Below are 25662 nucleotides of genomic sequence, written 5' to 3'. Positions count from 1 at the left end.
GATCACTGTACACTTAGAAACACTAAGGTAGTCATTAAGACTGGGGCTCACTCTTTATACCGGGGGACGCTGCGCACGTCAGACGCCTGTGGAAACAAGCTCTGTTAGGAGGGAGCGTTGTTTACGCTGGCAGTGGAAAGGGTCCCCACGAGAGCGACATCTAACCCAAATGCGGTCACCAGACAGCCTTGCAGACTACGGGAATAGCTCACATCGAAGTGAGAATGCACTTACTCATTGGGAAGAACAGGTAGCTGGGGTGTGGCCAGTAAGAGAGACGGTGGGAAGTAGGAACTCGCAAATCTAGGCTATGAGGCTGGGGTCATCCTGGGCGGCTGAGTGGGTTAAAGCACAGTGACAACTGTGGAAATCAAGGTGTGAACACACAGTTACTCATTCTTAAGGCCCCAGGGTAATTAAGGTGTGAATACACAGTTACTCATTCTTAAGGCCCCAGGGTAATCGAGGTGTGAATACACAGTTACTCATTCTTAAGGCCCCAGGGTAATTAAGGTGTGAATACACAGTTACTCATTCTTAAGGCCCCAGGGTAATTAAGGTGTGAATACACAGTTACTCATTCTTAAGGCCCCAGGGTAATTAAGGTGTGAATACACAGTTACTCATTCTTAAGGCCCCAGGGTAATCAAGGTGTGAATACACAGTTACTCATTCTTAAGGCCCCAGGGTAATTAAGGTGTGAATACACAGTTACTCATTCTTAAGGCCCCAGGGTAATCAAGGTGTGAACACACAGTTACTCATTCTTAAGGCCCCAGGGTAATTAAGGTGTGAATACACAGTTACTCATTCTTAAGGCCCCAGGGTAATTAAGGTGTGAATACACAGTTACTCATTCTTAAGGCCCCAGGGTAATCAAGGTGTGAATACACAGTTACTCATTCTTAAGGCCCCAGGGTTGCTTTCTGGGTAACAGATCACACAAAGTTAGGGTTTGTAGAACTCCCTGTCAGATATGACAGGTGAGGATGCTGAGATGGAGAGAAACAGATTCAGGTGCTTCCTTTCTAGGTCCAAACGTGAGAACACTGCTGGAGAAAACATCAATCCTTGCTAGAGCACAGCACGAAGACTACCCAGGACCACAGCGACAGCACAGAGACCAAGGCCATGGAGAAACTGGGCTCAATTCTGAACACAGTTACAGCCAGGAGCAGAGTGTGGTCAGTAATTGAAAAACTTCCCCCATAGAAACTCAAATTATAGGAAGAGGTACAATTAACTTTTGCCTTAAAGAATTTGAAAATTTCTTCCAAACAAATAACAATATCAATGCAACAATAGATGATATTTATGGAGAGATTTCTATTAATTTACTCGCTCCCAATAATTCTGTAACATTATCCCAGGATTAGCTTCCTCTACCAACCACATTTTAGGGAGATTGGAGGAACTAACCCATCATAATTGGACTAGCTAGGTAACACAGTGCCTCTGGCCTGGGAGAGGCAGAACAGTTACTAAATGATAGCTAGAGGTTGGCTCAAGAATTATTGCCCAGTTTGGAGACAAAAGGCTTTTTAATGCTTATTTTAATATACCATCACCAAAAATATGACAGCTTCAGCCTCAGCTTCTAAAATAATTATATAGCTCACAATTCCCAACTCAGAAGAAAAGGAACGAGTACAGTGAAGATCATTCATGCGCTGTCTCCACTCACTCCTGTTAGTGGGGAGCAAACCAGGCTCCTGTGCACCTGTTCTACTGTTGAGCTGCACGCCCAGACCCTCTGCGGTATTTCAGGCCTTATGTTTGGCTAAATGTTCTGAGACACGTCTTGAGTGTGGGATTTTCCTACTTCAGTTTCCAGAGTGACGGGGTGTGCCATCACACTCCAATGATAACCTCGCACACAGCTCGTTCTCCAGACTTCCCAGACAGCAGAACCAGGCAGACCAAGGGACTTTCTACATGGTTTGTGTCATTGCCATTTATTTCAACTAAAGAAGTATAAACTCAGAATTAACGTAAAGAAATCCTTAAAATACTTGGCAGAGGAGATGCCTGTCCATGTATCACAGACAGACTAACCAAACACATTCTGTATAGAGTCAGACTATAACAAAGTCTGGTTTGTTAGCATCAGTTCGTCCCCTCGGGACTTTATCATCAGTGAAAATCCCAAAGCAGGCTCCCTTCTGATCACGCTGATCACAACAGGCCCGTTCACACACACATCCAAACCCTGCTATATCAGAGACCAGCAGCCAACTGCAAGGCTGACGAATAATGAGACCACACATCGTGTATTAAGAAACACTTTTTTAAAAATAAATATGGTATAAGCTATTTCCACAGTATCAGATGACTGAAATATATATAACAAAATCAGACATTAAAAACATAATTATCAAATAATTGAACTTCATATAACAACTAAAAGATACACTAACAATTCTAATTTCTTTTTGTGTGAACTGAATGTGAGCTGAAGTGTTCTTTAAAACTGCTGTCCTGTCCCACATCACCAAGGCCTGCTCTCTGAATAATTTCCAAAGACATGATTTAGTGCATGCTCACAGTCTGGAACAAAATTTCCCGGGTATGCTATGTACCTGGCTAGAAAAAATTAAAACATGATCTACAAAATAGTTGATTTTATTTTTCTTGAATGTATGAAATTTCCAGCCATCTAATCTATCTGGGACTTTTAAGACATTCCTAAGTAACAAGCAACTGTAATTGTTAAGGGGTTGTTGAAACAGGTTTAGAGAATGGATACAAGCGAATGTTACAGAACCGAAACGATTCTACCCTAAACCATCACAGGCTATTCTAGGAAATTTGGGATGTCACTAGCTTCAGAGAAGAGAAACTAATGACCAGTAATTCAGGCTCAGATGACCAACACAGAAGCATGAAGAACTGAAAGAAACAAATTAACACTGTACTTTCCAGTAAAAATCTGAGAAGATGGACGCATCTGGACCAACATGATACTGGAAAAACCTCGTCTTGAAGCTCAATGCGGCTTCAAGATCTGTCATGCCTTCATAATCACAGAGACCTACATTCACATCACTGGATACCATCATGCAGGACTCACCTTCAATGCTATTCCTAAGACTTGACAGTCCACACAATGGAGGTCAGCACACATGTGCAGTAACACTACCAACTGCAACCCTTCATTTCTTAAGGTCTTTCCAAAACTCAGTCATTTGACAATTTAGGCCTTTTCTCTTTCAAATAAATAAAGGATAACAAATATTAGGAATTTTAACTATGTAAAATTTGTAATTATTTTCTACACAGCCTAGAATTATACAAAGAAAAATGTATATAAAAATTTATATTTACAGTTAGGTTTTAATGAAGCCTAACTATCTTCTGTCTCGGCATGATTTACGCGGTTTGCAGGAATAACTAATAAAACACTTAGAAGTCATGGTTTTGAAGGTCTTCAGGGAATGAACAATTTCAGATGTCCAGGAGTGTGCCTTCTCTCTTTTTATGTTTAAGGGTGCTTTATGCAGGACGCCCTTGACCAAAACGACTTTTAGACCTAGATTTTTTAAACAGAAAAGAAAGTCAGACTCGCTCTGGAACAGAAGGCTGTTGTTGTTGCCTCAGTTTGTCCACTTGACAATATCAACACTCAGTGAAACTGTATGCCGCTCATCAGTGAGATGCAATTTGGAATTCAAACTTAGAAAATGACTTTGAAAGAGAATCTAGCATGTAAACTGCACAGTACACGCGAGAAGCAGCACTGTAGGGAGCACACCAGTATCTCTGGTGGACACTTGGGATGAGAGCCGTAAGAACTACAGCTGCAGGCACGGCTGCTCTGGATGAACCCAGCGCAGCGACTGAGGAGGCCGCGTCCAGCTGTGCAGATCTCCGGGTCGCGGACTAGGCACACAGCATCTCTAGTACCTGTGTTCACGTCTCAGTACCTTAAGTCCTAACAGGAAGTCAGTGATGGCGAATGGCACAAGACTTATTAGTTAATTTATTGAGAGAAGTAAGATGTGACTGTACTGGGGGACTTTTGGTAAAGTCCCCCTTGGGCAGGATAAAGGCTTAGGACTGATGTTCAGGAGACTTCTGGAATAACACAAAGCCTGTATCAGACGTAGACGAACAGTGTTCTCTTTGGGCACTGATCACGTCACAGAGAGTCTACTCTGCAGCACACTCTGCCTCCTGCCACACTACAGAGAAAGGAGGTGGGGGAGGGACAGGAAAGGGCCAGTGACTTCCTACGGTGACCCTAACACAATCTACTACACACTACGACAATTTCGCCAGCCCGCAGCTGCGCTGCAGCTCCTACTAGTGCAGTATCGCCATCACTTGGTGTTGGAGACACATGTGGTGAGCGTGCTAGGAGAGCTTTTACCTCCAGACTGCGGACAAGAACGGCTGACTCGAAGGTAGCTGGCTCAATAAATAGGAAACTTAAAGAAAACTAAGCCTTTTATGTTCATGAAAATTTGTGTTCACGACTTGTTAAAAAGCGTTCTGATTTGCTGAAATAAGGAACGGAAGTCATACTGTGTGCTTTAGTGCTCACATGGTTTACTCTGCAGAACCAGAGGCCTCCTGCTGCTCACTGCTGATTTACCTGGGGTTTTTGTCTGAGCTGTTCTGCCGGGCACTGCCAGGTGCCGCCGAGGCTTTGACTTGTGCTTCCAGCCTAGAATAAATACCTCCTGCAAACTGTGGAATAAAGAAGCAAAATTGAGTTACCGTCAAGGAAGTAAAGACTGATCCATAACAAAATACACTTCTAAATTTAGAAAGTAATTTATTTTTGGTCTATAAAGCTCAGGCTCCTGAAGTACTACATATAGTAAGACTCATCATTTTAGTACATAGTTCTGGGTTTTGACAAATGCGCAGGGACTCAGCTGGCTCTTGTCTGGGGCTTGACTCTGAGCTCCAGTCCTCATGCAGCTCTTAGCTGCTATGTGGTTACTCCAGCCTCGATTTTTATTTAAAAAAAAAAAACACGCATAGTTTATTTGCTAAACCCTGATGCTTTTAATCCCAATACTTGGGAGGCAGACAGATCTCTGAGTTCAAGGTGTGGTGGCGCACACCTTTAATCCCAGCACTGGGAGGCAGAGGCAGACAGATCTCTGTGAGTTCAAGGACAGCCTGGTCTACAGACTGAGTTCCAAGACAAAGATACACAGAGAAACCCTGTCTCAAAAAGGCAGAAATTAAAAATAAAAGAAATAGAGTTTAAAATAAAGTCACGTAAAGATGAAAAATACACAGAGAATCTTGATACTGTATGTTATTGTGCTCTCTTTGAATTGTTTGAATGCTGAGGAAGGAACAACAGCTGCTAAAAGATACTTGTTTATAAATGCTGCTGAATTAATCCAAGATAAGTATTTTAAAAATACCTTGACTTCAAAACTGAAGTCAAAAGGTATGTTACTTTGGAGAAGAGGTTTTGCTTTTATTTCCACAGGAAATGAGAGGTTATGGATTCATTCCAGATTAAGAAAAATCAGCTTTGATCAAGGAAGACCACCTGAGAAATCTCCGGCAGAAATAGATGGCCTAGATGTCTGAGTTCTTCATCCAGAACAGGTTCAAGACTGCTGCCTGAGATGATCAAGACTCACAGGATACTCCTGTCACGACTTGATCATAATTCTAAATTTTCTTTAGGTCCCCATAAGATTATCAGTGTCCCCAATCAGCAGGAAGTATTCTGGAAAACTACACCCACATTCCCAAAAAATGGACTATGGATATTTTCCTTTGTTTAGAATATTGGTTACAAGTTGTTCTGGATAATGGTGAGGAGAAAAGCTAAACAAAGGATATTGGATTCAGAGTTCTTGTTTAAAAAGGGGGGGGGGTGCTGTGGGACAATGGTCTGTACCTGGCAATCGTATTTTAAAAAAATGTTGATTGGCCAGTGGCCAGGCAGGAAGTAGAGGTGGGGCAATGAGAACAGGAGAATTCTGGGAATAGGAAAGCTCAGTCTGTAGCTGTGACCCAGACACAGAGGAAGCAAGATGTGATTGTCTCGCCGAAAAAGGTACTGAGACACATGGCTAACATAGACAAGAAAATGGGCTAATATAAGTTATAGGAATTAATAAGAAGACTGAGCTACTAGACCAATCAGTTTATAATAGAAAAAAAAAAACATGTATAGTTTATTTGCTAAACCCTGAACTCCTCTTGCTCCTTAGGGAGGGTCCCATATAGACTAGGCTGGTCTTAAACTTACTATGCAGCCAAAGACAACCTTAAGCTTGGGATCCTTCTGCTCCATCCTTTGAGTATGGGGACTGCACCACCACATCTGGTTTATGTGGGCTGGGGAGCAAACCCAGGGCCTTAAGCCTAAAGGTTCTTTGAAAGAAAAGGTTTTATTGAGCTGCTACAGAAATCAGAGAAAAAGGACAGGTCCTGGGGCACAACTGCCCACTGAGCCTGGCGATTAGGAATATTCAATGTGGCCATCTGCCACCCAGCCTCATCCTCCTGAGTGCTGAGACTACAGGCATGCACCATACACCTTGTTGTGAGTTAAGCTTCTCCCATCACTTTTCTAGCCCTTTTAAATTCAGGAAATCTCAGAATTTTTCTTGTCACATTACCATTTTGGAGACTTTCTCGTTTTTCACAATTATGAATAATGACATTATAAATGAATGGCATTTATAAAAAACTTCTGAACTATTTTCCACAGCTCCTAGAAGCTAAACAGAGGTCCATTTGCTTCACAACCTCACGAGCACCTAAACAAAAGCTCAGAGCTTTTAGAAGCAGGATTTGATTGAAATGCCATTTTGTATTTCTCTAAAGACTAATGATGATGCATTTTCATGTTTTCTTGCTACCTGCATCCCTTCCTCTGCCTGATTTATTTATTTATGTATTTATTCATTGTTACTTTAAATTACTTTATCAATTCCTATGCATGGGTGATTTGCATGCATGCCTGCATATCAGTGTATGCAGTGTGCCCTGGGAGGCCAGAAGAGGGCTTGCATCCCCTGGAACCGGAGTTACAGAGGTCTGTGAATAGCATGTGGGTGCTGGGAACTGAGTATGGGTCCTTAAGAGTCCTCTGCAAGAGCAGCCAGTGCCTGTAAGTGCTGTGCTATCTCTCTGACCTCTATTATTTTGTCTGTCTCACATGTTACCGTAGCTGGCCTGGAATTCATAGGGAACCACCTACCTCTGCCTCCCAAGTACTGGGATAAAGGCACAAGCCACCATGGCGAGTTTGCCTATTTACTGGATTATTGTATTATTGAGGAGCTTAGCTTTTTTGACATAATTTAATTACAATATCACTTCTCTCCCCTTCGTTTTCCACAAACCTATTCATCAGACAAACGTTTTACACTTGGTTTGTTATTGCATATGAACTGTTTGTTTGTTTGTTTTTTGAAACAGGGTTTCTCTGTGTAACAGTCCTAGCTGTCCTGGAACTCGCTTTGTGGACCAGGCTGGCATCCAACTATGAATCTTTTATTCTTTCTTTTTTTTCTTTTTGAGACAGGGTGTCACTGAACAGCTCTGGCTATCGCATCGCCTAGCCCAGCTGTCTTTTCATTCCCTTTACAGTGGTTTTAAAGAAGAACTTTAAGTTCTGATGGATTCTGATTAATTTTTCTTTTGTGGATCATGCTTTAGTGTTGAAGCTAAGAAATTAAAAATTTTTGAACATTTAATTTAGTAGTGCACATGTGTGTCTGTGCATATGTGCACACAAGTTTATAGGCCCTTTTGCTAGGAAGTTTTATCTAACTGAAGGTCACAGCTTGTTTTCCTTTGTAAATTTTATGGGTAAGTGAATTTTCTTTTATTTGTCCTATCCTGTCCTGTCCTTTTATTTGTTCCCATTTATTTCATTTTACTTTTGCTGCTAGAGATTGGATTTAGGGCCTTATGCATTCTAGGCATACACTCTACCAAGGAGCTACAGCCCCAATGAGGAAGTAAAAACATACAAAACGGGTTATTTAGGAGCTATGGTGCATTTATAATGCAGACACGGATGACATATAATGCTGTTACTGACAGTAACTCTTGTGAGAATTCAGTGCAGTGCAGTTCTGATTTTCAGCAAGATAGCATTTATCTCAGAGACAACATCCAGATATGACAAACAAAGGTGAACAGATCCAGCACTTTTTTCCAGTCACTTTGGCCAACAATGCACAGCTCACCCACTCTTGGTGTGACACTATACTTTAAGGATAATCTGCTTTATCATGTAATCCCAGGCACAATGTCACTCTCTCTTCCTGCTGCCTGCAGGTCCAGATGTAGAACTCTCAGCTGCCTTTCCAGTACCACATCTGCCTGTGTACTGCCTTGCTTTCCACCATGATGATAATGAGCTAAACCTCTAAACTGAGCCCCAATTAAATGTCTTCCTTATAAGAGTTGCTGTGGTCATGGTGTCTCTTTACAGCAATAGAAAACCTAACTAAGACAACAGTTAACTATTTTTCATATGAAATAAAACCAGGAAGAAAAATTTTACTTAAATATACACACTGGTAAATAGTTCTTACTTCTTTTGAGTCCTTTGACTTGACTCGGTCCAGGTCACCCAATCTCATTTTTATCAGATGCCCTGTAATTTCAGACATCCGTCGCTGATCTGAAGGTAAAAAAATAGACCATTACTTTCCATGAGAACCACATAGTTCCTATTTTTCTAGAAAGACTATAATCAACAAAGGTTTATGAAAATGTATTTTGTTCTTCATTTCAGGTACATACTCTACGTATCTGTGAAGAATTTAGGTGACATGTAGCAAATGACTAATATATGGACAGTTGTACTGCCTTTCGGATTCCTGGGCATGGTTGCTATGTTCCCAAAGGATCAAGTGGTACAAGTCTGACCCCAACTGTGGGAATAGTGAGGGTGGCTGGAACCTTTAGGAGCTAGGGCCTGGTAGTTACCTGACTGGGGCCAACAGTCCAGTCCTAGAAGAGACCAATGTAGTATTATGTGACTCTGTTTAATTCCTGTAAGGTCACGTGGATACAAAAATAAACTTTTTTGCTTCCTTTCTTGGCATGTGACTGCTTCCTCCTAAACACGCTCCCTATGAGTCCCTACTGGGACTGTAGCCAGAAGCCAGGAGGCTTTCACCAGAGCCAAGGAGACACTGGTACTGTAAAACTGTAAGCTAACCAGGTGGTGGTGGCACACGCCTTTAATCCCAGCACTCAGGAGGCAGAGGCAGGATCTCTGTGAGTTTAAGGTCAGCCTGGTCTACAGAGCAAGTTCCCAAACAGGCTCCAAAGCTACATACAGGATAGGAACCCTATCTTGAAAACACAAACACACACACACACAAGCTGTAAGCTAAATAAACTGTTCTTTATAAAATACTCAGCTTTTAGTATTTTGTTGTAAGAACAGGAGGCTATGACAGCTTAAAACATATTTGGACATTTTTACAGTAAAAGTTCTATGTACAAACAAGTCTAAGAGACCTCAATCACAGATGCAGAGACAACACGCGACCCCCTGAATGGCCTGGTGATGCCACTCCGCCTGGGGCTGGAGCCCGTGCACACTGAGCTCTTGTTTTGGAGCCTTTACTACTACTCAGTGCTGGAGAGATGGCTTAGGGATTAGGAGCACAGACTCTTCTCCAAGAGGAGCCAAGTCTGGTTCTCAGCATCTGCATCGAGCCCACATGAGGCAGCTGACAACTGCCTATAGCGCGAGCCCCAGAATATCTCATGCCCTTTCTGGCTTCTAATGCCTGCTGCGCTCACCTGCACTCCCACCCCCAAATACACACACAACAATAAAACACTGGTATTTATACCTAACTTTATATTACTCAGACAATAAAATTTACCATCTTCTCTTTGTGCGTCCTGGTTGAACCTCAAGGATCTTGTGGCGTCCCACTTATTCTTCTGCATGCTCACACTATTGAATAAATGAACAGAAACATCCACTGGCGCTGCTGCAAGGGGGCCTCCAACACAGACCCTGTCTCAAACCGGGAACCAACCAATCAAAGCAAAGCACGAGTTCCCAATTGGATCAAGGAACCAATACTCACACGAAAGGAGACACATCTCTAGAAGTTGACTAAAAGAAAGAGAAGAAAACATTGTCTAGTCAGAGAATATTCATTGATTAGTGCTCTAAGTAATTGTAAGAACAATGTACATTTATTGAGTACAAGACACTACAACATGAGACTCCAAAACTGTTATTTCATTTAAACCTTGCAGCAACAGCTGGGAGTGGTGGTGCCCACCTTTAATCCCAGCAGAGGCAGGCAGGGCTCCATGAGATGAAGGCCTGGCCAACACCGTAAGTTTCAGGGCAGCCAGGGCTACATAGTAAGACCCCATCTTAATAAATAAATGAAAACAAATAAGCCTCGCAGCAAGGCCTGTAACAGTGAAGCAAGCTCCATATAACCTTCACCGTGAAACTGCTAGAGAAGAAACTTCTTCGAAGTGAGAAGATCAGACTGGATGTCTATCCGCTGGACTTAGAACCCTAAGTTTATCAAGTTGGAACTCCTAAAAACTTAGCCCACCCATCCATCTGCAGGTCTTAGTTAGCAAGATGGACGTGCGGTCCATCCAGTCACAGACCGAGCCTTTCACACAGGCATGGAGCTCAGCGCTTCTCCTTAGCCCCCTGCAGCTACTACTGTTCTGTCAGCTCTGGAGCTTTTCTCTCTTCTGTGGCGCAGGAAAATACGAGCAAAGCTTTAGGTTATAAAAAAGATACTTCGATTTTAAAAGTCTATTTACTGTTTATAAATATGTACTACAGCACGTGTAATGAAAAGTGCCAATTAAAAGGAGCAATTAATCTTACCAATTGCGTGTGCAGCTCTCTATGGAAGGAAATCTGTGTGCATCCTACCCTTTTACACACGGGACGGCACACTCAGCCAGGCACTGCTTTTCACCTTCCAGCGGTCCCTGTATCTTCTAGATCCTCATCCACTTACATTGCTAGTGTCCCTGTTATTCACTCTCTATGTGGACTTGTGTAGGCTACACATGCTTGTCTACTTCTTTTTTTTTTTGTTTTTTGTTTTTGTTTTTCGAGACAGGGTTTCTCTGTGGCTTTGGAGCCTGTCCTGGAACTAGCTCTTGTAGACCAGGCTGGTCTCAAACTCACAGAGATCCGCCTGCCTCTGCCTCCCAAGTGCTGGGATAAAAGGCGTGCGCCACCACCGCCCAGCGCTTGACTACTTCTTAAATGAACTTTGAAACTGCATCAGGTTGTCCAGTTACCTTCTCCAGTGCCTTTTCTTTCTTTTGAGAACAGGGTGAAGACAGCTGCTTTTTTGGTTGCTTAGTGAACTTCTTCGGCTTTTCCCTTTTCCCTGATAAAGAAAGGACAATATAAGAAGATGAGTGCCACACCCTGCCAATGTCACTGCTATGTCCAAACAGAACAACACTTAGCCAACAATTGTATTTTTAAGAAAAAGAAAAAAAGACCACTGATATCTGCACAAAACTCAAATACATGAGGAAGTCAAACTGAAGCTGCTTCATGGGGTCATTTGAGTCACATCTCTTTGTACTTCGTAAAAATCTTCAAAGAAAAATAATGAGTATGCGCTACTCATTATTAAACTACTGCTTTGTATGTTAACTTAAAATGTCATGGAAAGCTACATATTTATTTTTCCTACTCTAATTTGACAGTGGAATTGTCCTCTAAGTCCAAGACTTTTATTTCACAAATTACTATCACCTAGAGAAAACACACTTTGAGGATAAGGGACAGAGGTGGTTCATCACGACACATGCAAAACTTCACAATGAAGTTTGCCCAGGAAGGACACAAAGCAGGAATGATCTTGGGAAGCAGGGCTGGGACACGTCATGTTCTGGACAGTGGCCTTCTTAAGTCAATACCCTGAATCTGTTCTGGCCAAGAGTGAAGTGGAATGTGGGTATGGGGAAAGACGGGGCACAGGCGGCACTCTGGAAACAAAGGCTCAAGGCAAGAAGGATGGACTCGCTATCTCTCACAGCTCTTATATTCCAAGTTTGCTTTGTCCTTTTTCAAGGGGAACCTTGTCACTATTGTGCATGGAAACCTGTAAGATATGATGTATATACGATGAACTTGGAGATATCACAGTAGGAAGCAGCAAAATTAATACAGACCAAGAGTTGTAGCTTTGCTAGAAGACACAGAGCAGGATCTACGGTAATGGCAATGGAGTGGGACACAGTTAGGCACAGAGTTAGGCAATTTCTACAGAAAACTTGGTGAGGTAAGAACTGTGAATTTGGGGTCCTCTAGCCTGAAGTTACTTCCCACAGGGCAGAAGCTAAGCCTGACCAACCCCAGGGGAAACGACACAGTCCCAGGAGAGGAATATAACTCTGAGAAATGAGTATAACTCTGTCCAAATGCTTAGCTGAGCCTTTTTTTTTTCCCCCAAGACAGGGTTTCTCTGTGTAGCCCTGGCTGTCCTGGAACTAGCTCTGTAGACCAGGCTGGTCTCCAACTCACAGAGATCCGCCTGCCTCTGCCTCCCAAGTGCTGGGATTAAGGGCGTGCACCACCACCACCTGGCTACAATGTGTCTTTTTAAGTTAGAAAATGGAAGGAGGTGAGAAATAAAGTGATGGAAAAGTCTACGGTGAATTCAGCGAGTATACAAGACATGCAGATGTGTGTTCATAGTCTCAACAGTGGGAGGAAGGGGAAGGAGGACTGTGAGCTGAAGCCTAGCTTTGTTTACCAGCAAGGTCCTATATTAAAAAAGAAAGTCATCTAGGAGCTGGAGACGTGGATCAGTGGTTAAGAGCACTGACTGTTCTTCCAGGGAAACTGGGTTCAATTCCCAGCACCCACATGGCAGCTCACTACTGATGCCTGTAACATCAGTTCTAGGGGCTCTAATACTCTCTTTTGGCCTCCATGAACATCATGCACATATAACCATAAGGAAAATCAGTAAATACCTGACTAACTATAAACCCAGCTGGGCATGGTGTACACATCTATAATCCTAGCACTTGGGAGGCTGAGACAGGACTGCCTTAGGGTTAAGGACAGCCTGTGTTACATATCAAGTACAGGTCATTACACAACAAGGTCTGATCTCCAAAAGGAGAAAAGAGAACAAAACAGGCTTAGGATGTAGCTTAGTTGGTAGGATGCTTGCCTAGCTTGCACAAAGAGGATAGAAAAGGCTACACAGCAAATTATAACTAGCCGAGGACATATGGGACCCTGTCTCAAAATAAAGCAAACAACTCCCTCCAACCCCAGTGTGTGTGTGAAATCAAAATAAAATATGTCAAAATCTTGAAATATATCACAGTAGCGCTCGGTAAAACAGTTTTAAATATACCCAGATTTCTTCAAAAGTAAAAAGAAACTAAAAATCTAGTTGGGCGTGATGGTGCACACCTGTAATCACAGCCACACCAACGAGCCAAGCTTCTACTTTAAGAATTAAAAACACACCTTTCTAGCAGTGAGGACTTCCCTCAGAGAACATGCTTTTGACAAGAATCGGCTTCATCTCTCTACAAAAGAGGAGAGGAAGCACCAGAGGAATATCTGCTGAGAGCCCCAATTCCTACTTCACGGATGCAGCATGCCTGGATGCTACAACCTTCCTGAATCTCTACCCATGCACAAACACAGTCTCATGTGTTGGCTGCTCTGCTGATCTGTCAGCCCACACAGAAAAAGCAAACTGACAGGATTCTCCTTCAAGGGGAAGCACCCCTGAAAGCACTTTGGTCCATGATGAATGGAAACCATCCCAATGAACACATTTTAGATATTAAAAAAGAATTAAAAGCAACAAAAACCTCAGCTCCAAGTAACCATAAAGAATGGGATACTATGAGAGCAATGCTTAAACAAACTATGGGAACTATCTGACATCCACATCTGATTCTTAGATTAGTCCAAACCAAAGGACCGTGTAGAGATCCTTGAGACACAAAAGGAACACAACTTTATACCAACAAATTAGGTAAGATGGATACAATTTCTTCAGCTATATGCATTATTAAAAGATAAGAAATTGAAAACTTGAGCAACACTACAACAAAGAAATCAAATACATAATTTAAAATATTCTATGAAGAAAATTCCAGGCCCACATAGCTTCACTGCTGAATTTTATCAGGATTTGTGGAAGGAAATATGCAAAGGGCTGCTATGGAAAGAGAGGCACAGACTGGGGTCACTGCTCAGCGATGGAGCACTTGCTTGGCAGCCCGAGACTCTGTGCTCTGTCCCGCGCCGCCTCTCTTCCCCTACAAAAAGTCAACAGTACACTTCCTAATTTAGGAGGTTATGACTAACTTGATATCAAAACTCAAAAAAGAAAAAAAATCCTAAGAGAACTGAAAATATTCCAACAGTCATATATAAGCAGGTCGAATGGTATAAAACATAAACGAACGAATGGAACTCACCCCAGAAGGGCAATGGACCACCTGAAAAGTCATCATTACTATATTGGCATAATGAAGAGAGACCTATATGATTTTAACAGTCAAAAAAAGAAAAGACTGGGGCTGAAAAGATGGCTCAGAGGCTAAGAGCACTGGCTGTTGCTCTTCCAGAGGTCCTGAGTTCAATTCCCACCATATGGGTGGCTCACAGCCATCTATGAGATCTGGTGCCCTCTTCTGGCGGCAGGCACACATGCATACAGAACATTGTATACATAATAAATAAATAAATTTAAAATGCTGCTTTTTTTAAAAAAGAAAAGAGCATTTGATAAATTACAACATCCATTCACTACAAAAAACTAGAATACAGAAATAGAAATGGGTTTTCTCAACCGAGAAAGGCATTCATAGAAGTCAGTAATTAATATTAAAATTGAGTGGCTAAAGGCAGGAGGTTTGTAATGCCTGATGGACTGAGAATCCAACTGGGTCTTCTGGAAGAGCAAGGCGCTGCTAATCATCTTTCCAGCTTTTTTTAAGAGTAAAGACAATATACACCGAGCAGAGCACCAGGGCTCATTTCTCTCTGTGTTTGTGTGCACGTGTGAGCACTACAGCACACATGCACTTGTGGAGGTCAGAGGGACAATCTACAGCACCTGGCTTGTAGGGATATAGCCCCACCCATTGGGGGCGTGTTCGCCTTGGGCTAATGTGGGGGATTAACTGGTTTTATGGGATGATTGGTATTTGTGAATTACTGTTTATAGAAAATTGTATTGGTACTGTTTCTTGTATATTGATATATTAACTATTAAATGTGAGTGTTCCTACCTCTATTTTTGTATGAGTATGCTTATAACTTTGTCTATATTGTATTGATACATCTACCATTATACATTGTACATTTCTACCTCTGATACTATGACATTGTTTACAGTTGAAGATCATTGTCTTCATATATTGCACAGTTGTTTATTCTTTTAGTCTTCAAGTTAGATAGGTATTGAAAATTATATGTTTGCCATATTTATTTTTAAGTTAATCAGGTCTTTTAGTTACATAAAGATTATATTTAGTATAGATAGTATGATCTTCAGCCTCTTCAATGAGCTGTAAAAAATGGCCTTTAATCTAACCTAAAATTTCTGTGCCAACGAGACACAATTACTCCTGACAACGCCACTCTACTCCTGAGAGAACGTTGAACACCAAAGACACTCCACTGGGAACTTGTCTTCTTGACAAAACTGGCCTTTGGGTTAAGAAAAGCCCATACCTCAACTTCTAACAAAGATACAAAATATCCCTAAATGGATAAAACAGGATTGTCTTATCCTGCCACGACAGGGTAGGATAGTTCTAAAAATGGTATGTCAGTTATGTTAGGCCTTAGCCAAAGTTGGTTGACTCAACATTGCAAACGAGACTTTGGGTGATTGCCCAGGTAGTCAGTTGTCTCTGTCAATTGTTACACATTTTGGATATCTCTCGTTTGTTAAGTAATATTTATTCCCTTCTCAGATCTTTGACGGAGTTAAAGATTATATAATTGTAGTTACTCTTTATGTTATTTAAACTCCTTGAGATAAAATGTTTAGCAAAACTTTTGTTCTCAATATTGTTTGTTATATTTATTATTTGTTATTATTGTATATAGTTGTATTTGGTTTAGTTCTATTTTATTTAGACAAAAGGGGGAGATGTAGGGATAAGCCCCACCCATTGGGGGTGTGTTCGCCTCGGGCTAATGTTTACGGATAAATCTGCCGGGCGTGATCCCAGCAGCCCTTTTCTCTGCTTTTCCTGTTCTCCGTGGGAACCTGTGGTCCTGTAAGTCTATTGCCATATTAAAGCTGTATATATTTTTATAATCTGTCTGCATTCATTTATGCCATCACGCTGGCTCTTTCTCCCACATGGGCCCCAGGTATTGGCTTGGCAGCAGTGCCTGTAGCTGCAGAGCCCTAGGCCAGCTTGGGCTGGGGAATCTTAAAGGACAAGAGCTTCCTTTCTGTTTCTTTTCCTCAGTGCAACTTTACATGTAGACATCGAACTCCAACCATCCACACCTTGCTTCTGAAGATTCAGAAAATACCTCTCCACAAATAGTGAGGGTTGATTTTAACTTAGAAACCATTACTTTGTTTCTTGGCCACTTCTTCTTCATCACCAACTTCATCCTCAGTGACCTCGGATCCAGTGGTGTACTCTTCCTCTTCTGAGAATAGTGACTGCTGTTTCTAGAGGGAGAGAAAAGCACACCTGACCAACTTCACACTACTGTGTCAGGAGCAAACTCCTGAGAACACATTTCCCTAATTTCTTTGATGAGTCAAGAATGGACTACAGAGATGGCTCAGAAGCTGTGTGTTCTTCTCTTCTGAAGGACACACACTGGACTCTTAGCACCCGCATCACGTGGCTCACAAGCACCTATAATCTGAGCTCTACAATGCCTCTGGCCTCTGTGGACGTTCAAATGCATGTGTGTGCACACACAAACACACATACAGGTTCTTGGGAGGCCAAGGCAGAAGGATGGTAAATTTGAAGCTAGCTTGTTCTATACATGGAGAATATGTCTCAAAATAAACAAACACAATCCATGCTAGTGATGCCAGCACTGGGGAGGTAGAGGCAAGAGGACCAGGAATTCAGAGTCATCCCAGGCCAGTCTGGGCAACATGAAATTATCTGAGAAGCCAAACAAAACCCAAAACACCCAACAACAACAACAACAACAAAAATAACTTAATAGAGTTTTCTTAATATCATAAGTGTGATGTAATCACACTTGACTATTTAATTATTTAGTCTGTGGACATGTGTGGAGGTCAGAAGAAAACTTGCAGGAGTTTGTTTTCTTCTGCCGTATGGTGGGCCCCAGGGATTGAACTCAGATCTTGAGACTTGCTGGCAAGCACCCTTAACTGCTGAGTCATCCAACAAGTCCCTAAATATGATTTAAATATGACTTTAACCAGGTCCTGGAGAGATGGCTCGGTGGTCCAAGGTTTCTGATACCCTTTTCTGGCCTCCAAGGGCACCTGACACTGGTGACACATGTACATTTAAAATCCTAAAATAACTAGAATCCTGTCTCAGCTTCCCAAATGGTGGGACTGCAGATCTGAGTTACCACATCAGGCTCTATCTTTTTGTAAATAATCTACGGCATTTTCTTAGTAAATGTAAAACTGGAAAGGTGGTCAAGATGACAAACATTTAGCCAAGGTTTATAAAATAACTTGCTAAGATTTTATTATCAAACCTCAATATGGAAGCAAGAAGTTCACAGAAACGGAATCCAGCGGCTCACTTACCAACTGCAGCGTCCAGTTTTTCAGTGACAAGAACTGAAAGGCAGAGAAGCAACAGTCAACAAACCTGCACGTCTATAAGCATGGTTCACTTCAGGCTTAAAATTATTTAAAACAATCTTTAACACCCCCCCCCCCCCCCGCCGAGAATGGCCATCATCAAGAAAACAGATGACAACTGCCAGTGAGGGTACAGGGAGAGCAGGGGCTCACACTTGTGAAGCCCCTACGGAAATCAGTATGGGGGCTCAACACATAAAACTAGATCGGCCACACGACCAGCAACAGCACTCTGGGCACAGACCCAAGAGACTTCAACTCAACACCTTCCAGAGATTTCACATATTCAGGCTTACTGTTGCACTATTCACAAAAGCCAAGATACAGATCAAGACTAGATGTCGACCAACAAATGAATGGATAAATAAAATATGGGACTTAATGTACTATAAAAATGGCATATGCAGGAAAATGGACACAACTGGAAATCACCATATTGAGTGAAATAAATCAAACTTAGAGAAATATTACCTGTTTTCCTTTAGATGGAGAGCCTAGGTTTCAGATTCTATATGTATGCATTATGAACGTACGTATATACTACGTACACTTGGGTGTCTGTAGGTCACAGAGTGGAAATGGCAACATTATGTTGAAGGTGGAGAATTCATCTTCCTGGGAGAATTTCCCTGCACCTAACTGGGCCCCGGATCGGGTGCTCTTACAACACTGTGGTGGATCTGCCCTCCTGTCCACTACTCCCCACCCATCTCCTCACTGTCCCTCCTCCCTTCCAGCCTTCTGTTCTCTCTCCTCTTCTTGCTTTCTCCTTGTCTCCTGTCTCCTCCTCTCTCTGTTGTCTCTTCCCTCTCCCCTTATTCTCTTCTCATTCTGTCTCTCCCCCTCCTCTATCCTCTGATTCGGTCTCTCCCCTCTCTCCCCCTCCTCTCTGCTCTCAATCTGTCTCTCCCCTCTCCCCCTCCTCTCTCTGCTCTCATTCTGTCTCTCCTCCCTCTCCCCTCCTCTCTGCTCTCATTCTCTCTCCCCCTCTCCCATACTTTCCCTGCTCTCTCCCAGTCTCTCTTTCCTACTTTCTCACACTCCCCATCTCTCCTCTCACTTTCTCTTTACCCCTCTCTCTCTTCCTCTTTCTTCTTCTCACTATTGAGGGAAATCCTACCTTCATCACTGGGAATCGTTTCTGTGCTGACAGCAGTGTACAAAATGACGAACATGCTCATCTCCCTCTTGCTCTTGCCCTCCCTTCTCTCTGCCACTCTTCTCTCTCCCCAGTCTCTCTCCCCTCTCTGCCCCCTCCTTCTGCCTGCTTTCTATGGGCTCTTACACAAGGGTAAACACAGTGGGTGTGCTCTCTCCCCTCTCTCTCCTCTTCTTTCCGCCTCCTCTCTCCTGTCCCCTCACTCTGCACCCTCTTTGTCTTTCCTCGCTCTCTCAATCGTTTCCTCTATTTCAAGTTTGCATTTATTTCAAGTTAAGGAACCACATAACTATATAGCTTGTACATAATTCTTAAATAACTAATTACCATCTATTTACGTAGCTTTCTGCAGTTTTTCACTTTCTCAAGTAAATTCTACATCCACCATGAAAGTCAACAAATTAATAGATTCCCTGGGCCTTAATAACAAAACTCAACTGAATAAATGGGATCAAAGCTCTTCTGGTTGATGTGGGATTCCCCCGTATGTTGTGACTACCAGTGGTTAATAAAGACATTGTCTTAGGCCTGCGCAGGGCAGAGCAGAGCTAGGCAGGGGAGGGGAACTAAATGGAATGCTGGGAGATGAAGGGCGGAGTCAGAGGGAAGCCATGGAGCTCCACTGGAGACAGAGGCCATAACTTTACCTGGTAAGCCAGTCACATGGTAATACAGATTAATGGAGATGGGTTAAATTAATATGCAAGAGTTAGCCAATAAAAAGCTAGAGCTAATGGGCCAAGCAGTGATTTAATTAGTACCATTTCTGTGTGGTTATTTCGGGAGTTTGGGCAGCTGGGAAATGAATAAGCAGCCTCCTACTACATCTGACCACCTTTAATTTTTTTTTTCAATTTTAAAACTTTTGAAAAATAAAACATGTTCTTGAATAAAATACAAAATTTCATACCAATGTATTAAAGAACAAGAAGGGACCAAAACATGCATTTACATTTCCTTCACTTCCCAGTTCATTATTTTTCCATAATAGAAAGCCTGAAAACAAGTTTTTTTCTAAACTTTTACCAGCCGTCAATTCCTGGAGTCAAACAGTCTATTCCCTGTCACTTTCCACACTTTCACTCCCTCAGAACAGCATCATGTTATAATTGGATAACCAGTTCAATTTTAATTTCAACAGACCAGGCTCCTGTCAGAGACAAATGCCATCAGTTGTTTTATATATACAGTAAATACAAAAGTTACTCACAGCATTGAGCTCCCCCATTTTGGTGCCCCATGGTGTATTTGGTTCCAGTAAAACATCATATTCCAGGCCCTTCTCATCACAGGAGCCAGCCCCAGGATCACTTGAATGACAAGAACATTTTTTGTAGAGAAACATTCAATTTCTTACCACTTACAGGAGGGCTGGAAAGAAGGCTCAGCTGCAGGGGACTGTGACCCTTCCTGGCTCCCCAGGCACTGCACACACTGTGCTCAGATACACATGCAGACTACCTTGTTCTTACAGACGCTGCGTGTGGCTTGAGAGACACAGTCCTGATCCTTACTCTACAAACAGAATTTTAGTGCTCGCCTGTGAGGCTGTCACTTCAGTGTGTACTTTCCCCTGCTTTTTGAGACAGGGTTTCTCTGTGTGGCCCTGGCTGTTCTGGAACTGTCCTGCTCTGTAGACCAGGCTGGTCTTGAACTCAGAGATCCCCACCTCTGCCTCCTGAGTGCTGGGATTACAGGTGTGAGCAACTATGCCTGGAAACACTTCCATGTTTATGTATGGCACTTGCTTCAGGAGAGCATCCCCCGGAGGCGAGTCCCGTCTGCCAGGCAGGTGGTAAGGCATCGCTCTCCAAAGAGCCCCTGTTAGGAGTCCTCCAGCCTAGCCAGCAGCCTGCGGCAGCTCCAACACCACAGAAGGGATTGCAGAAATGACTGCGTTTAGGAGTTCAAAGTTATGGAAAGACGACCTCACTGTCAGCTCCTTCCCGGCCTGTGTCACTGGGGACAGCTCACTGGCACAAAGTGTCAGCTTGAGCCTGAGGTCTGATCCCAGGATGACACTGTGAGATGGGGTGAGGTGGGGTAAGGAGATGTGGGGGAAAAACTCAAAATTTTCAAACATTGCATTTAAAATCTCAACATTTTTAGTACCAAGTTTTTTTCCTTAGTTTTCCCTTCCCTTGAACTTCCTGTATTTTTCTATTTTATCTGTCAGATAACTCTGTTCTTGGTGTAAATCACCATAAATTCAATGAAGCTCTGTCCTCTCTCCACATCTCCCTCCTGTCTACTTTTATGTCAGCTTAACACAAACTACAACATTTGAGAAGGGAGCCGCAATGAGAAAATACCTCCATAAGATCAGGCTGCAGCCAAGCCCGTAGGATATTTTCTTAATTAGTGACTGACTTGGGTGGAGGGTGGGGGACAAGTCCACTGTGGGTGGGGCCTCCCTTGGGCTGGCAGTCCTGGGCTCTATGAGAACCATGAAGAACAATACAATGAGCTGCACTCCTCCAGGGTCTCTGCGGCAGCTCCAATCTCCAGGTTTCTGCCCAGTCTGAGTTTCTGTCTTGGCTTCCTTCAAGTGATGGGCTACAATGTGGAAGTGTAAACCAAATAACTCTTTCCTCCCCAACTTGCTTTAGGTCATGGTGTTTCACTACAGAAATAGAAACCCTAACTAAGACATCGCCCCCTTCCCAGCGTGCACACATGCGTAAGCGCACAAACACACACTGCGATGCTGGGATCACACCAGGTCCTTGTACGTGTTAAGCAGATGTTGTACCTTCAGTTCAGCTCTCTGAAATGGTAGCTGCAGGAGGGCTGACACCATTGATATGGGGAAACTGTGGGGGGAGGGGATCATGAACTGGAAACTACTGAATAAAATGGAAAAGTAGTGTTTTTCCTCACCTAGCTGCATCTTTAAGAAAAGGCACAAGAATGACATCCCTGTGCTTGTATAGATCGTCCAGTATTCTAGTAGTCGGACAAGACGACACATCATCACTTTCTCCTTGATCATGAAGAATAACCATGTGGTCCCTCACCTTACAGCCCTGCAGACAGGAGAGACACTGTTAGAGGCAGGCTCACTATAAAAACAATCGTTCAAGAGATGCAGTGTCCAGCCATAAGTGGGGCACCTATGGAACATGTCACACACACACCAAAGCTCACGCCCATCACAGAGAAGGAGGAGTGTAAGACCAGAAGACGTGCTGTTGAGATGCTGTCTTCTGGGCATGGCAATGGATGCTACACTCGTGAACTCACAGCAGATGTGGTTATCTGGTTGTGGTGGTGTGAATGAGAATAGAAGCCATAGGCTCGTATGTCTGAAATCTAGTCACTGGGAGTGGCACTACTTGGGAGGGATTAGGAGGTGTGGCTTTGTTGGAGGAAGTGTGTCACTGGGGATGGGCTTTGAGGTCTCATTTGCTCAAGCTAGACCTGGTGTTGCTGTCTCCCCTTCTGTTGCCTATAGATCTGGATGTAAAACTCTCAGCTACTTCTCCAGCACCATGTCTGCCTGTGTGTTGCCATGTTCCCTGCCATGAAAAGGAACTAAGCCACTAAAACTCTATGCAAGCCCAATTAAGTGTTTTCCTTTTTAATAGTTGCTGTGGCCATAAAGTCTCTCCACAGCAATAGAACACTGATTAAGACACTGTGTAAGATGAAGCCAATCTAAATTGTGGCACAGATAGGTTAAATGAATGTAGGCTCCACCTTTTACTGAGGAGCTGCTGCAGCTGATAATCTTGAAGACTGTGGCCACTGGTAGGAATCCTGTGACTCTTTTGCCTGCTTTTGGGACCCCTTTCCTCCTACTGGGTTGCCTTATCCAGCCTTAATATGAGGGGATGTGCCTAATTTTACTGTAACTTGATACACCATGTTTTGTTGCTATCCCTGGGAGGCCTGCCGTTTTCTGAAGGGAGATGAGGAGGAGTGGATGATAGAGAAGAGGAACTGGAAGGAGGGGAAATGACAGTCAGGAAGTAAGATATGAGAGTATAAAAAATGGACTGGAAAGACAGCTTAGCTATTTAGGGCACTTGTTTCTCTTGCAAAGGATCTAAGTTCACTTCCCAGATCCCAAATGATGACTTACAACCAATCATAACTCAGTTTCAGGAGATCCAATGCCTTCTTCTCTCCTTTGCACCAGGACACATGGTGCACATACATATAAGCAGACAAAATACACACACACACACACACACACACACACCTTTTTAAAAAAGGAACAATGTGGAATATACAATATCTAGTACCCACCCACAAAGAAACACCCAAAAAAGCAAACACAAAACACTAACAAAATCCTACCAATAATTTGTGTCTAAAATGTATTTGTTTTGTTTCTTATGTCAGGGTCCTATTCTGTAGCCCAGGCTAGCTTGAAATTCACCATGTAATTTGTAATTTGGACTAGCTTTGAACTCATAGCAATCTTCCCACTTTAGCCTTTTAAAAAGTGCTACGATTACAGGTGTAAGCCTGGCTCATATAATCCTAAAAAAAAAAAAAAAAAAAAAAAAAGTCCAGACTGATGGAGGAAGGTCATTGGTTAAATAATAAAGAAATTGCTTGGCCCTCATAGGTTAGAACATACATGGGTGGAGTGAACAGAACAGAATGCTGGGAGGAAGAGGAAGTGAGCTCAGATGCAGGGCAGCTCCTTTCAGAGCCAGACGCCATACCACTGTGCTCCAGAGCAGACGCGATGCAGCCAGCCGCCAGGTCAGACATGCTGAATGTTTCCCGGTAAGACTAGTGCTACACAGATTATTAGAGATGGGTTGATCGGGATATGAGAATTAGCCAGTAAGGGCTAGAGCTAATGGGCCAAGCAGTGTTTAAAAGAATACAGTTTGTGAGTTGTTATTTTGGGGCATAAGCTAGCCAGGCAGCCATGAGCCAGGCTGTGGGAAGAGGCCCGCAGCTCCCTTCAACACCGGACCACATGGTAGCAGAGACTATGGAAGTAGGAGCATGCTGGAGCTGGCCCAGGACTTTTTACCAAGGAAACTTCTCTTGGCAACACAATAAGGTCAATGCAAAGACTCATGGCCGGCACAGTTCAGAGAACACGTGACTGCTGAGTGATTCCGCTTAACTGGGAGATCCCATTGTCGGAACACAGTCTAAGAATGGAATCATTTGAGGGGAATGCTGAGTACTTATGAGAAAACTCCAAGAAAACAAGACAAGAGTTTCGTGACCTCGCTTTCTTCAACACTGTGAAATTGTTCCCGGAATGTGCTTTCGTGCCCCTCCTAGGCGTAGCGGATGGAGTGAGTGTGCTCTGTTACGTGTTTACATGCCTCTATGGAAACATGTTTTTGCCCTTGTGATTATGCGCAGCATGAACTCACGAGAATTTTACTTGGGTGATCTTTCTTAACCCTCACGGTACAAACTGTCTGCTTTGACTAAAGCTGGCTATTGGACAAGACTAGTCTGTCTCATTTTTAGGCTCCACTCTCTCAGGTCTAGTCACCTCTAGAGCAGTAAACATATACTACCTTCTAAGGCTAAGGGAACATCACAGAAGAGGAGACAGAAAGCATTTAAAAGCTGGATGATAGTGGGGGAGGACCATGAAAGCCTGAATTGTGGGTCTGACATGGCTGTGGTGCTCACGGACTCACAGCAGCTGTGGCTGCCTGATAGGGCTGGCATGAGACTAAACTTGTAGTAAATACTCAGTCATTGGGGGAGGGGTGAAGAGGAGCTTATGGTAGTGAAGGGCTGCTGGAGGACAGGAAGGCATTGTCTTCAGTGATGGAGTCACTCACGACTTATCCGTGCTCTGGAGACAGTTTCCAATCAAAGCCTATGTGAGTGAGCCTGGTCATGTCCAGTGTGTCACACACAGAAAGACACGACAGATTCACGCGTGTATAATTTATCTGACTGTACTCCTTCCTGCTCACTCTCTCCTGTCTCCTCTCTCTACTGTCTCACCACCCTTCCTGCCAGGAAGTCCTCAGCCCCCTTTCATGTCTTTTGCCTGAACAAAAAAGATCTGAAAGCAAACTGTTAAGAGTTGCTACTTCTAAGAAGCCGGGGTGTGGTAAGAAGGGTGCTATTTCTTTCTTTACTTCTGTAGGTACCTTCTGAAGTTTTTGTTTTGAATGTTGATGTAGTTATACTTTAAAAGATTTGACATAAAAACGTTAGGGGCAGTTGGACTATAAAAAGGAATATTCAAAACTTACCTTTAGTTCCTCTGACAGAGATAACCGGATTCAGAGGGTTACTAATAACAATAAAAGCCATGAAGGTGAGAGGAAGATGGGGTGGGGGCACTAAGGGGAGCTGGAGGGAGAGAGCGGTGGGTGAGTGTGAGCAATATTCATTGTATAGATACAGGAAACTCCCAAACTTCAATCGAAGATTAAAACAAAAAGTCTTACCTTTGTGAGCTGAGTGGGATCAAACCGAAGGACCTTCTGGTTACAGCAGGGGTAGACTCCAGTACCCACAGTGCTCAGGGAACTTACTGTGGTGGAATACACTACCACTTCCGAGTGGTACTGACAGTGGGAGAACTCAATACAGAGAAAAGCCTGGGTAAAAGAAACACATCAAAATCAGCAATTATCCCACAAAGAAACACGTCTCAAAAAGACTTTTCTGAAGACCATATGCTACATGTCTCATTTATATGAAACACACAGAAATGGTCCATCGACAGACGCTCAAAGGAGATGAACACTTGACAGGATTTGAGGC

At 43.0% G+C, this 25662-nt stretch overlaps 1 protein-coding gene across 5 annotated transcripts in view; it reads right to left on the bottom strand.

The window, feature by feature from the left end:
* Positions 1-2076: 2076 nt before the first annotated feature.
* The window catches only part of Sanbr (SANT and BTB domain regulator of CSR), a 54381-nt gene continuing 30795 nt past the window's right edge, over positions 2077-25662 (bottom strand). For all 5 annotated transcript variants that reach the window (XM_057772248.1, XM_057772247.1, XM_057772249.1 and 2 more), the window contains 11 exons: positions 25344-25496; positions 21829-21974; positions 20159-20258; positions 17733-17765; positions 16550-16649; positions 11254-11345; positions 10053-10081; positions 9843-9916; positions 8532-8620; positions 4595-4689; positions 2077-3529 (listed from right to left, as the gene is read on the bottom strand). In XM_057772248.1, coding sequence (XP_057628231.1) covers positions 3493-3529; positions 4595-4689; positions 8532-8620; positions 9843-9916; positions 10053-10081; positions 11254-11345; positions 16550-16649; positions 17733-17765; positions 20159-20258; positions 21829-21974; positions 25344-25496 — 948 coding nt within the window. In that variant the 3' untranslated portion in view covers positions 2077-3492. The remainder of the gene's footprint in view (positions 3530-4594; positions 4690-8531; positions 8621-9842; positions 9917-10052; positions 10082-11253; positions 11346-16549; positions 16650-17732; positions 17766-20158; positions 20259-21828; positions 21975-25343; positions 25497-25662) is intronic.

This window comes from Chionomys nivalis, chromosome 6 (assembly GCF_950005125.1).
Source record: "Chionomys nivalis chromosome 6, mChiNiv1.1, whole genome shotgun sequence".
Taxonomy (NCBI): domain Eukaryota; kingdom Metazoa; phylum Chordata; class Mammalia; order Rodentia; family Cricetidae; genus Chionomys; species Chionomys nivalis.
This window is presented reverse-complemented; position numbering and strand designations above follow the sequence as displayed.